The 14,151-nt window shown below is 30.3% G+C and overlaps 1 protein-coding gene across 3 annotated transcripts in view; it reads left to right on the forward strand.

Annotated features, from left to right (window-relative positions):
- The window catches only part of LOC118186316 (adhesion molecule nephrin-like), a 1,043,604-nt gene that overhangs the window by 966,910 nt on the left and 62,543 nt on the right, over positions 1-14,151 (forward strand). For 2 of the 3 annotated variants that reach the window (XM_085809008.1, XM_085809010.1), the window contains one exon: positions 3,141-3,320. The exons of the other annotated variant lie outside the window; for it this stretch is intronic. In XM_085809008.1, the coding sequence (XP_085665134.1) occupies positions 3,141-3,320 (180 nt within the window). The remainder of the gene's footprint in view (positions 1-3,140; positions 3,321-14,151) is intronic. 3 annotated transcript variants of the gene reach the window in all.

Raw genomic sequence — 14,151 nt, forward strand, 5'->3', positions numbered from 1 at the left:
TTTGACGTATCAAAATTAAAGTGATTTTAGTTTACTATTTTTGTATTTAATCTGTGAAACACAAAGTGATTTTGAATTATCTTTACTTTTCATATAAGAATGTTAACTCAGAATTGGCAAAATATCAAAATCTCTATCAATGTTATTAACACAAAATTATTTTTAAACTATTCTTAAAAATATGATTCTATACTGTTTACTGTGTTGATAATTTATAATACGCGATCATTAAGACGCGATTCATTTCAGAGCTCTCTTTTTTATAAGCGTTTTTAGCTGTTCAGAATTTTTATTTCTCTTGTTTTCTCATTTTAACACTTTTTAGGTTATTGCTAACTATACTTGGATTCTTTGCAAATGTGACTGAAATTAAATCATGCTTTTATACATAGTTTATATTTTTCTGAACTGCAGAATGCTATGTATTTGTTCAATGCCTCACTATATAAGAATAAAATGCAACATTATATTAGAATATATATATATATATATATGCATTTCTCTGTTGTTATTTAGACATATGTTTTCAATTTTGAAAACTATAGAATAAAAGATTTGAAAGCTAAGATTTCTCATTCTTTTTCCTACGTCGCTTTAAGTAAAAAGATAAGTATTTCCAAAATGTATTCCTGTTAGTCACTTGGACTATTAAAATAGAAATATGCTAGATTAAAAGCTTTAATTTAGGTCTTTGTACATAGATGACGTTTATCACTATGCACAATAATTTTGTTAAGACGAAATTATTTTAAAATTACTCTTAAAAATCTAATCTTGTACAGTTTATTGTGTTGATAATTCGTTCAATATTTGATTCTTTCCTGATCCCTCTTTATTCAGATACATTATGCTTTTTAACTGATCTGCAATATCTTCAAATTATATATTTCTTTCTTTTTCTCACACTTCCTTATAAGAATTTAGTATCATTACTAAAAAAATATAACTGGATTTTTTGTAAATATTCTTGAATATATCATACTTTTATACATGCTTTATATTTTGCTCTACTGTATAATGTTATGTTTTATTGAGTGTCTTATTTCATAAGCATAAAATGTAAAATTATATTAGAATCAAAATATGTACATATCTATTCATCTGTTACTATTTAGTTACTTGTTTTTATTTCCGAAAAGTAAGAAACGAAAGTTTTGAAAACTACGACTTTTTGAACCTGTTCTTATGAACTAAATGTAATGATAAATTTTTAAAATCTTTGATTCTGTTCGTCACTGAAATTGAAGTATGCTTTAATAAAAGCTTTCTTTAATGTCTTTGTAGTAATATTTCGTAATTTAAAGTGACAGCAAGATTAAATTTGAAGAGGTAGGCATAGAATTGAAGATTAACATAATTCTATCGTCGTTTTGCTACTATATCTAATTTAAAGTGTAGTATCTTTGCAATGACAATGTATTTTTCATTTACAGTACTTGAGCGATTGCATGGTTTAAAAATAGTTTTCATTTCAGTATTAAATAGCAAAGGAAATAGCTTTATAAACCTTCCATTTAGAAGGCTTTATTTTTGTTCAGATAATAATGTTGTACTTCGTAATTTTTTATGTTAAGACACTTTTTATTTTATGAATTTGAATTTCAGCTAGAAATACATTAAATTCACAAAATAAAAATCTCGAGTTCTTCTGTTATATTATTGATCATAAAAAATACAAATTTGTCATTTTTAAGCTTAATTTTGTTCTCAAAATATTGCAAATGAATTCAGCTCTCCGCTTTCTCAGTCTTTCCTTTCGTCCTTTTTCCTTTCATAGAAGTCCTTACCGGGCTCCATGGTAAGTACAACATGCTTTCTAAACTTCAAAATATTCATCTATGCTGCAACAAGGGGCATCATTCGGTATGTTTGTAACACCTCTAATGATTAAAAGAATAAAAAAAAAATAATTATTGAGAAATTTTAATTTTTTCCTGCATATATAATAAAACTAAAACATTTTACATACGATGTTAAGTTCATTACGATTTTCTAATGAAATTATGAAATTTCTCATCATCTCTTAGAATTTCTGTCTATTCTGATTACTGAAAAATGTACAAAATGCTTGCAAACGTTTGTCTGATTCTTAAAATTTCGTTTTTAATCTGTAAGTAGATTTATACTAGTAAAAGAAAAAATAATCTACATATTTATTTTTAAAGTCCTGTTATGCTATTTGAGCTTTGTCTTCGTAAAGAAGTTTTCCAATTCATTACTTTCAAATTCTGAAAAACATTTGTCTAATTTCGCCACTTCTAAGCCTTGTAAACCATCTCTCACAAATATTGGGGAATACAATCTAATTACTCTTATACCTTTGATCTCTCTTTAGCTTAATTATATAATCACTCTCTATAGCTTTGATCTCTCTATAGCTTAACTATATAATTACTCTCTATAGCTTTGATCTCTCTATAGCTTAACAATATAATTACTCTCTATAGCTTAACTATACCCATGATCGGTTTTATGTCCGCAGAAGACTTTACTACTACCAGCACTGCGGTAATCTGAATGCATTTTACTGGCTCTTTATTTGCTTATAATAAAAATGAGTTTGTTGAATAAATGATTACTTATTATGCGGTAGGTAGATTGTAAAGTCGAGAGAAATTACCTTCTTAAACTGATGAAGAATTGCGAAAATGAAGATTTCAACAATAATCTCCAGTTACTTGCATTCCAACGAACTTTTGCACAAAGCTAAAGAAGTCTACTTCTAAAAAATATATCATTTCTTAGAAATGGAAAATATTTCAGTTATTAAAGCAATTTTACTTCAGTTTTCGAAATTCCTTTCCTTCTACTCTTATTTAAAATCATAGTAGATATCCTATTTAAGGTCTGTATAATTTGAAACTGTCTTCTCTTCATTCATATCTCATACAAAAAAGTTCCCTATTGCAGTTAAACGTAAATGAAATCATACCTACCGTGAGGAGTAGCAATAGTAAGGGTATTTTTATTTTCTTATTTAAATGAATAAGGTTAATTGCGCAGTTAACCAAATGGAAAGGTAAGTACAAAACATTGGTATAATATGGAGGTCATTTAAAGGCTGTGTGAAGTGCAATTTATTTTGAAATGTTCGATAAACTTTTGTCTTGAGGTAATCAACAATACGAGTAAATTTCTAGGCCTACCAGTTATGGATTCCACCATCTCCGGGCCTGTATCCAGTGATAGCTCGTCAGTGGAGTTCTTGCCAGCATGGCTTTTTGCTGCCGCAGTCATTGGCGGCCTAGTTGTCATGGCCAATGTATTAGTCTGTATTATTTGCATCCGAAGGAAAAGGTGGTGCCGCAGTCCTCAAGAAGGTGAGTCTTTCAACTTTTAGTTACGTTCTTCTAAAATACTCTGCATTTATACACTTTATTAAGCAACTAACAGACTCTACGCAAAACTGTGTTTTGATTAACAAATATTTATATGAATTGTAGTAAAAGGCGTAGAGTTACAATGATTATTTTATGAGCTCAAAAAAATCACATATAAATAATGCTAATGACATAGTTTCACTTTAAAATAGTGCACGTGTAAGGGCTGGATAGGCCAAAAAAAATATACAAATGAAATAAGTGTCTGTTTAAATATTATTTTTCAGATCGTAAAAGTCGTCCTTGTGTAATAATGATATTTACTTACATGCTATTATATCGGAAAAGTAAGAATTTTCTGAATTTAATCTGTAATTTTCACAAGCATTCTATCATTGCTTCAAATATTCGGGTGAATTTTATCTGGTCGTGCACTGAGTAATGTATAATACCATAATTCTTTCCTTAGTGAAAACAATAATGCCTTAAAAACAATATTAGGGGTAAACGCGTCTAATATTTATTCTATGCTCAATTAAATTCTTGATGTCAGTTTTCTATGTAAAATCTAACGCAGTTAGTTTACTGAGTGGTTATGATTATTGACAATCTGGCAACAATGAACGGAATGGACAATATATACCAGATTGTGATGATTCAAGTTATTAAATTTTATGCCTATTTTTTGTTCGAATTCATGAGTTCCCTTTTATTTCCTGCTTGTCTTATGAATGCATAATAGCTAACAAATGAATTTTTTTAATATCAGTTAAATATGTTACCTTCCAATTGCATGAGCATATGCTTATGTTGCACCATTCATGTTCGTTTTTTGTCATATTACATTTTCAGGAGAAACAAGGCCTAATTTTAGTCATATGCTTGCGATATATATACCAGTTTCTTTTACGTAATATTACAGATGAAATGTTTCTCTCATTATAAAATATTTTGGTTAGATGAAACAAATATTCATAATGTTTTGAATTTGACACTATAATGAACAAAAATTTCATTTCCGGTCCATAATATATCGGAAATCATCAGCTAGATAGTCTAAAACTGCAAAAAAAAAGGTTTGTGATATATTTGGCTGTAGTTAAAGAGGTCTAGGGGCTCAGTTCCCAAAGTAAATCTTTGACGGCGACGATCCACCTAAGCCATATAGAAACTGCAAAGAGTAGATGGGGCATCTGCATTGCAGTATGCAGCGACATCACTTTCCTCAAATAAAACAAAAATGCATAAATGAAAGCAGAGTGGGAACCTACTACTTTTCCCGTATGTTAACAGTTGCAACCCATTTCTGTTAGCCCATTCCTGCAGCTACAGCATACCCTCCTTATTTTTGCCTATAACATCCCTTCTCGTGAATAGGCATTCATATTCCAAAACCGCTAACAAACGGAAACATTGTCATGTCGAGTCGATAAATAGTACGTTCTTCCTTTACTCTGCATGTATACGATAATCACAAACGTCAAAACCAGAATCTCAAACAATGCCCACTGGCATGGTAGCTGCTGCTTTTAATAATGCGAACAGAAGACCAGTAGACAGTAAAGTAAGTGCCTTCCTTAGTGAAATGGTTGAGCACTAGACTCAAAGCAAGCTTTCTTGTCTGCAGACAACAGCAAGTTAACAGCTCCATTCCTCCTCCAAACAAAGCTCTGCAATAAATAGTTATGTTAGAAGGTTTAGTTAGTTTGAAAATAGTTATGTTAAATGTGTGAGCTATTACTTGCCTGAATACTGGGCTTTACACCCAGCTCTGGAAAGATAATGTAGTTAATACTGACTTAGAAGCAAGTAAGCATAACGAGAAGTAATGAAAATTTTTTTTATTTTTAAATATAGGAATAACATGTGAGTACGTACATAAGGAGTGCCTGTTAATTTGCCTCAGAATCACGATCAGAAATTGATGCTGAAGGATTAATGGCAGTGTTACTATTAATTTTTTTTATCATTCTATAGAATAGGCCTGAAACTACGATGAAAACGTAATAAGAGAGGATAAAATTTTGCAGAGTTTTATCTAATGTTCTTCAGCGATATTAAATTCAGATGAAGTTAGGTTTCCTGAAATAAATTTCAAAATATATTTCAGGTTTATATACTAATCTCATTTCAGGTTTGTTTTCTCGAAGAATATGTTATTTCGGAGAATAACGATTGAAATATCGTTTTGTAAACAATTTATATGAAAACCTTCTGGATCGTATTTGAAGGAATATTTTTTATAGAAAATACACTCCTCAACAGCGAAAACTCCACTGCTAAAGTTAATGAAATTGAAAAATCTGTAGAAGAAAATTTGTTTAAGTTTATCGATTTTAAGGAACTGATTTGTATGCTAGGATAGTCCGAATTCAAATTCCCTTAAAGAAAGAGGTAAATAAAAGTTTCGTATTTCTATCTCAATATTTGTTTTTCTGCTTTGTCCATGATTTTGGTCTCTTACTTGAAAACTATCTTGTAAGAAAAACCTATTTGCTTTTTGTATTAAATTTTGACTTGTATGTTCAAAGCCCAAAACTAAAAAAATCTGATAAAAAGTTATAAAGACTTTTAATTAGTTTTTCCAGTTCAGAATATTCTCTAGCCATTTGTATGAGAGCCCATTAGAATTAATAAACATGACTTAAATCTAGTTTCCGAACACTCAATTAAGTACATTTTAAAGCATATAATCTGGAGTAAGTAAATAAATGATGTTTTTTCTAATCAGTTTCAAATCATTACCATTTCTAAAGTTTCGTCCGTCCAGTTATTGTTTAAACAGTAACTGATTAGTTTTTTTTTTTTTTTTTAAATAAAAGATACTTTTTTTACAACTTTGTTGTTTATTCTTCGGCTAATAGAGTCGTTAGTTCACAAATCTACTACGTAATATGCTTTTTACATTTTAGTATACTTTTTTAATAGATTCTCCGTTTTCTTTAGCAGGAAAAAATGCGTAATGAAATTACTTTAGAAAAAAAGTTCCTCTAGAAAACAAAGAAAAGTCTATTTAATTTTTAACGTACTTTAAAGCTTTTTAAATAACCTGCATATTACCTTGAATTAAAACAAAATATTCGACTTGAAATTTTTCTTTTGTTTGCTTAATTCGTGCTTGTTTAATCTATGAAGAATTAGATCATGAATTACTCTTCAACTGCATCTGCCTTTTTTTAATTAGCATTAAGTGCCAACAGTAGAATAGGTCCCAAAAAAGGTGATAGTAAGGTTTGATATGGCGTAATAATGCTGCGCTATATGCTAATTCATTTCACTTAATAACAAACATTTTTTATTAAAAGATTGCAGTGTTTCTCGTGTACATTATTATCAGTATCGCATGCATCGAATGAATCTTCAAGTCTTGATCCGCTCTCGAGAACAAATGTTCGAAGTGGAATGCTTTCGAATACTGCAGTGATCCTATCTTTGTAATGGACAAGTTTCTGAAAATTTTTATTATAAATTCAACGTATTCACTCCTAAATTTCCAAATGAGTGAGTTTTCAGTTCTGGTATTGACGATTTTTAAGGACTGGAGTTTCACTTTCATCTAATTTTAGTTAGGGAGATGTTCAATTATTAGTGCTGGACATCTTATAGCTAGTAAAACATACTATATATTAGTGACTTTTAAAAGTGTCAAAATTATACCATTTTTCAGATGTAACCTAGGCACAAGTTTCCAATTTTTAAATTTAACCTAGGCTAACAATAGTTTATTTATTAATTTGACGTATAGTTTAAATATTAAAATTATGTTCTTTTGTCTAGTAAGCCATGTAATGTTTTCACAGACTATAAGAATATTCTGTAAATACCAAATCGTCCCAGATCTGACTATAAGGAGGTAGTGTCATAATGTGAGCTGCATCAAACAATGCTGTATATATTTCATATTCTTTGCTTACCTGGTAATAAAACTGTTTCACGCTTTCAAAAGGCGTATATATGTTTCTTTTATTTTCACAGTACTTCTGTTTCTTGTTGCATCAGTGTAAACTATAGATTATTATAATACATTATCACATTATTCATTTAATAATATTAACGCATTTTGACCATTTTGAAGATAGAGTTTAAAGCTAAGCTATGTATTATAATTAATGGTCGTCATGTAACATTTACTTCCTAATTTGTCCTTCCTATTTATCAAGACCTAATTTATCCAGTAGCAGATTTATATTATAACTGGAAACCTTTCACATTACAATTAGTATTGTAGAAAATAATGTATTTCTCTAATTTTTATAAGCCTTCATAATATTCCAGTCATGCATTCTTTTTGTCGGGTTTTATAAATCGATAGCATTAATACCTATGCAACTTTTAAGCTCTTTTTGATATCGTTCTGAATTAGCTCTCTGATACTACCTGAAAATTATTTTGGTAGAAACAATATATTTATAAATCGGTATATTTTAATAATTGCTTCCCTACTAATTAGACGTAAATGTGTTTACCTTTGATTCTATAACATTTGAAAATATACTCACTGCTCAAAGATAACAGTTAAAAATTTTAAACAGTATGTTTATGCTATTTAGCTTTCATATGTGATTCTAATAATTCGCAGATAATGCAGGCTGGGCCTATAAAATCAGTAACGACAATAAAATCTTTAAAACATGAAAAGACAGTGTATATGAAGAGGAGTTTTAACAGTAATATAGAAGATAGAACATGCAAGAAGAACCAATATCAACAAATTACATGTTTAATCACTACCACTAAATGCCACTGCAAACACGCAGCACAACTGTGCGATAATGATTAGAATCCAACAAATACTAAGCAGCTACAAACATCAGCCCATTATGACCCCGTGGATGAAAGGACGCGAAGTAATGAAGGAAACCAACAAGCAGTATACTTGAAAAAGAAGCCCTATAAAAGGCAACACCAATAAAAAGTGACATATTACAAGGTCAAAAAGCAATAACAGCATGGCAGCAGGAATGTGATGTAACACAAATGTCAGGACGACTTTTATTTCATTACCGAATTGTGTTACCAGTATATTAGTAAGTAACCCCACAAACAAACTGGATTCTTGGCAGGTCATGGGACGTTTCTTACATACTTTTACTGCAGAAGAATTTCATGACTAAATGCCTTTATCTGCGTTTAATTAGGCCCAACAGTAGGCCCAACAGTAAATGAGCTTCACATTCGTCGCCCTTTTCAAATAACTCCAACATACATAGTCTTGCTCTCAAAAAGAAAACAACAAAGAAGAAAATGTCATGAAAATATTTAACACGATAGCAAGTACAGACAGGCACAGATTCATGTCATACCTAATAAGAAATGCTTCATCCGTCAACAAATCTTAATACACCTAGCAGTTTTCTCCTTAACTTCTCCTCGAGTTTCCTTACACATAAAATACATTTAAACATTATCTTTCATTTTACCAGCTTTTTCTATAATCTACATTCAAGGAAATTACTAGTACAGGTAACTCATCACAAGCAGTATGTCATGCAAAATGTAAGGTCTGCACGTAATACAAGTTATTCGTTCTTATAAATCTGCACAAGCCCTAGTGCTAAAAATGTATTATACTCAGAAAGAGCATTTTGCTTTCTAAGGTTCAGTCCAAAGGCAGTAACCGTTAACTCTGCTATAAAGCACTAGGGTTTAATCATTGCTGATTAGGTTGCTGATTTCACTCTCCCTTGTGGCTGAGTAAATTCTAACAACAAAAAATGGCAGTTCGACCACGTTTCGAATCACAGTGATTGGACTGGCTCTTGTGGGGCATTTTCGGGTATTCCCTCATATCTAACATGAACGGCAACCAGTTACCCTCAAAGAATTAGGCCTTATTGAAACATCACATAAGCAAACAGTCCTCACGTACCTTTCCACAATCGATTAAGCAAACAACTATTCGTTACGTTTAAAGGCCCATGCGTTAAACAAATGTATTAAAATTTACTAAAATGTTTTCCATTTATAAAAGAATTGTTACAGAAAATCTTGAAACAAGCTATTTTTGCTCAGGATATTATTCTTTTAAGACACATTACAAAAGTATCCTTAATTACAAAAACCTCCTATTAATAACAACGCTCCTTTCTTGTAATACGTACTCATAAAAGATGACATGATTTATCTCCTTGTAGATAGACTGATCACACTGTATATGCTTTCTAGTTCTTATTTTCTATAAATCATCCTATATTAATAACTGCAAGCACGGTTTGTTAGTTACAATAACATCTTTACTTAATACACTCGTTACTTAATAACATTAATTAAGGAACATAGTTTATTTTAAACTTTATTGAAGCTATAGGAAGCTTCAAAGTTTGGGCGGGTTATAAGCATCTGAATTAACTGAAAAAGTTTTGGATACTTTTGGTTTTCAGTGACCTTTCTAACATGTTATAGATTGGCTTCGGTGGATAACAAGAAACAGAATTCCTATTTCCTTTGTCTCAGGAAATTCATTTCTTTGGAATAGCTTTCTTCGAACTTTTATTCCAGGTTTATTTCCAAATTTTATTTATTTATTATTTACTTACATTATTTCTGTTATATAGTTATTTTTATTTAGACTACTCTTGTAGTTTTTTCTTTAAAAATAAGTTCTATATCTTCTAAAATAGTTACCGAAATTTTCCAATAGTTTGATTTGAAACTGCCTCTAGATTTATTTTAAAGCTCAGAAAATCTTCTATTATATTTTTATTACATAAATTTATGTTATTTATATGCTGAATGCGCATTACTTCTGGAAAAGAAATAATTCTCAATTATTTTAATAATTCTTTCGGAATAGCAATTTTTTTTTAATTTCATTGTATAGCATTTTTAGTTTTCGTCATTTCGCTAATGAAATACGATTTCTTGTTATTTTATCATATCACTGGTCGATAAATAATACCGTACGAAAACCTTCTTTCCATAACCAAACACAAAATGTCAACATCTACTTTTGGTTTACACTAAAATTAATTTCATGATAAAAGCTTGCAAATTAGCCGAAAACTCCGAAACATATGAGAATTCATTTTGTTAGTCAGGTAGCTTCCTCAAAATATTCAAAATTTAGGTTGCAAAACTATTTATTTGTGAATCAAACATTGATTTCAATATAGGGAAGATGAAAGCTGTGCCATCCTTTTATTAGGTGAATGTTTTATTTACTTGTGCTGCTTAAAATTTACGTTTGCATAATTCATTTATCTTAAATGAATTGTTTATTATTTTTTTAGCTTCGCCGCACTGAAGGAAGAATATTTTATATTTTTAAGTGCGTAATGCAGTTCCTAATTTCATTATTAATCTCATGCTTAAATTTACTACTGTCATACAATCCTGTATCAGAAAAGATAAAATAGCTCTTTAAGTCCATCATTATTTTTTCCGGAGATGCGGAAACTAAAGACTCCAGAGCCAAATTTTATGTTCTACGTGTTTATTGCAATTAAGGAGAAAATAACAATCATGTGAATTTTAGTGAAAAATATGCAATCTCTACATATTGTTCCATCTTTCCTTACTTCGTAATTACTTATTAAAAAATTAATTAATTTGCTTAGCTATGGTGTAAAATAATGCAGTAATTTAAAAATTGTCCAGTGGGAAAATAATCGAACGTTACATATAATTTGTTCAATCTTAATTGAATTCATTGAAGTTTTGTTTATATTTATATTTGACTTGACGTACTCATCTGAGTATTAGGTGTTTTGCATTTTCTTCATATTTAATTTATCCGCTAACTAATTTGATGCTTAAAAATGTGTTCAACTTCGAGCATCATTTAAAGTTTCAAAGCTCAGTTTGGCATTTCACAAAACATTTCATACATTTGAAATAATTTGAAACCCGTAACAATTAATTTAATAATGCGTTTGAGAAAAATTATACGTTTAAACATTTGAATTCTTTAAAATGGATTTAGGCTCAATCGAAAGGTTTCTCAAATTTATATACTTTATTCCTACTTCGGCATCATAATTCACTCACTTAAAACTTCCTATTCCCTGTATGTGTAATTCAGCTCGATGATTTCCAAAACATATTATCCCTATAAAAAATCCCTTCATTGCTTTGCCTAAAAATGCAGAAATCAAAGCTTATATGCTGAGCACATTTACATTTGTACAAACATCGTACATAACATTTGTATATTACATTTGTACAAACATCGTACATAACATTTGCATCTTTCATTTGTACAAAATATTTTTGTACAAAGAAAAGAAAATTATGCCATACTCTTTCAGCAGACCTATCTTTCTCGCATTACCAGAGAACAATGTATGCAAACGCATAAGAATTAAAACTAAAATTAATTTAAATTTACATCTTTCGATCTCTTGATCATTAAACGTCAAGAAATTTCGCGTAAAATTTATGCACTACACTGAATTTGCTAGAAACACCTTCTAATCTGAAATGTAGAGATTAATAAATGTAACAAAGTTACATTCTATGCCTTTGCTGTCCTAAGGGAAGAACTGTCTAATATTACTCTGTTACGTAAATAGTCTTTAAAAAGATATTATCCAAATTCTTGCATTTAATCACATACCCCTGAACCACAGACCTGAAGCTGTATACAGCAGAGTTACTCCTCTATGATTTCCTGAAGTTTCGCTGTAATTCCTCAGGTATCCACCAGGATTGTGGACTTGACTCATTCTGCTTCGGGCCCTACCTGTGGTCTAGCGGTTTAATGACAGCTGAATACTGGTAGTTCTTTCGGGTTCGGAAGATGCTCGCCCGTTCTGGGCGAACGGGTTAGATGCATGATCGGTTTTCGTGGTTTGAATACCTGCTCTTTCATAGGTCCTACGAGAAAAAAAATTACATATTGCGAGGTGTGAGGAGTAAGATCTCTACGGATTTTCTCATTTAAAGAAATATACGGCACTGTGAAATTACACCACCTAGACTTTCATGGATGCTTTTGAAGTGTATTTAACAACTAGCATCCTCTAGCAGTGCAGCATATTTCTTCGGCATTTATGTATTTATGATAATTGTTTCTCTGTTTTCTTTGTTATTTCCATTTTAATTCTGGGAGATTTCTCTGCTTGATCCTGCAGGATTAATTTTATTCCAAACAAAAATTGTAGCATTCTCATTTTTTCGACTTTGAACTTTTATATTGGAAAAATTATGTTCAGACGTATCAAAAAATTTAATTCAAATATCTGTGCGAATGTGATAATCTGCAGGCAGCACGTGCTTCATCAGGATAAAATTTTATGATATATAGTCGTTCGTATCATAAACTTTTCAGTAATAACAATATAATACTTTCTTACTACTAGCAAGGCAGAATTAATTTAAAAAGAAATGCAACGTCACCCAATTTAAATTTTTTTTAAATGATTTTAAAGGAAACAAAAGTTTAAGTGACATATACGCTAGTGTGCAAAACTTAAGCAAATTTTCTGATTTTTGCCGTTCTTCCGCAAAACATCAACTGAGAGACTTGAATTTCATGCTGCATAAAAGATGTGAAAAGTATAACGAAAAAAAAAAATCTGATGTGTACACCACATGACTTCCTTGTACGGAATATTAAATTATACGCATTTTTTCTTGCATTTCATTTAAACTTATTGGATTGAATTAAATCTACTTCGCCGACAGCGCATAAACCACAATAGAATAAATGCATTCTTTAAAATTCACTCTAGTATTTTTTTACCATAGCGACTCTCTGGTGCTAGATTCACTTAACAATATTATATTTCGTTCATATTATAACTCATAATGCACAAAATTATATAATTTAAAGAATAGAAATATCTAATCTTAGCCACATGTTCTATTCAAATACTATAATAAAGCTAAAATGATGTATAAAAGAAATTAAGCAAATAAAACAAAAAAGAAACAGTTTTCCACAGACGATTGAGTATTTCTCATTCAATTAAATCAGTTCTCACTTCGCGAGAAGACAAAAAAACATAAAAACTTAAAATATCTATATTAAAAATTACGAAGTAAATCTTAAAAACTTATTTACCCGAAAAAATTCCAGAGAGATTTAAGCATGATTTAATTGGCAATAATAAATGAAAGCGTTATCTTCGTTGTTGCGAAGCTAAGTTTCTCTAGATTGGCAACAAATCCACTAGTCTGCTGTTCCAAATGTAAACAATCAATGGCCGCCATAAAAAAGGGCTTAGCGGCACTTAAACAACTTTAAAATTGTTGATAATTCTAAAACTATTGCATACAGATTTACTAAAGGCATAAAAACCTTAACCGGAAGATAAAAACAACATAATTCAATCATTGTTAAAGCAAACAATGTACAATTTACAAGCATATAAGAGTAAAGAAACTGAGATTACAGAGCCGGGTAACAGAGTGGATATATATATAAACATATTTATATACGTTTGTTGCGGCCGATTGCAACCAAAATACGAGGTGCACATCTACATGTTATAGCAGTCCTATATATAAAATTTCAACGTTCTGAAGCTACTCGTTTTTGAGATATGCGAGATACGTACGTACGTACATACGTTCGTACAGACGCCACGACAAATTCTCTTCAGAATTAATTTTAAAGCAGTTTTATAATTTTTTGGAGGAAACGAGTCTCTTATTCTGTCCTTACGTACAGATATCACCCAAAAACATTGTTAAATTGCATTCGATAGCAGTCAAAAGGGATATTTTCGTTGAAATATGCTGCCTGAAACTTTTCGCGATTACAATACTTCCTTTTTACTTCGTACAATGAAGTAAAAAACGAATACGAATAAGACGCATACAGCACAGAACGAATAGAAAAAAGTTTTATTGACAGAATGGGGTTGGTCTGAAAAACAGTCTGGTGAAG

The sequence above is a fragment of the Stegodyphus dumicola genome, chromosome X2, assembly GCF_044657685.1.
Source record: "Stegodyphus dumicola isolate Sdum_Otavi_A_Nest chromosome X2, ASM4465768v1".
Classification (NCBI taxonomy): Eukaryota; Metazoa; Arthropoda; class Arachnida; order Araneae; family Eresidae; genus Stegodyphus; species Stegodyphus dumicola.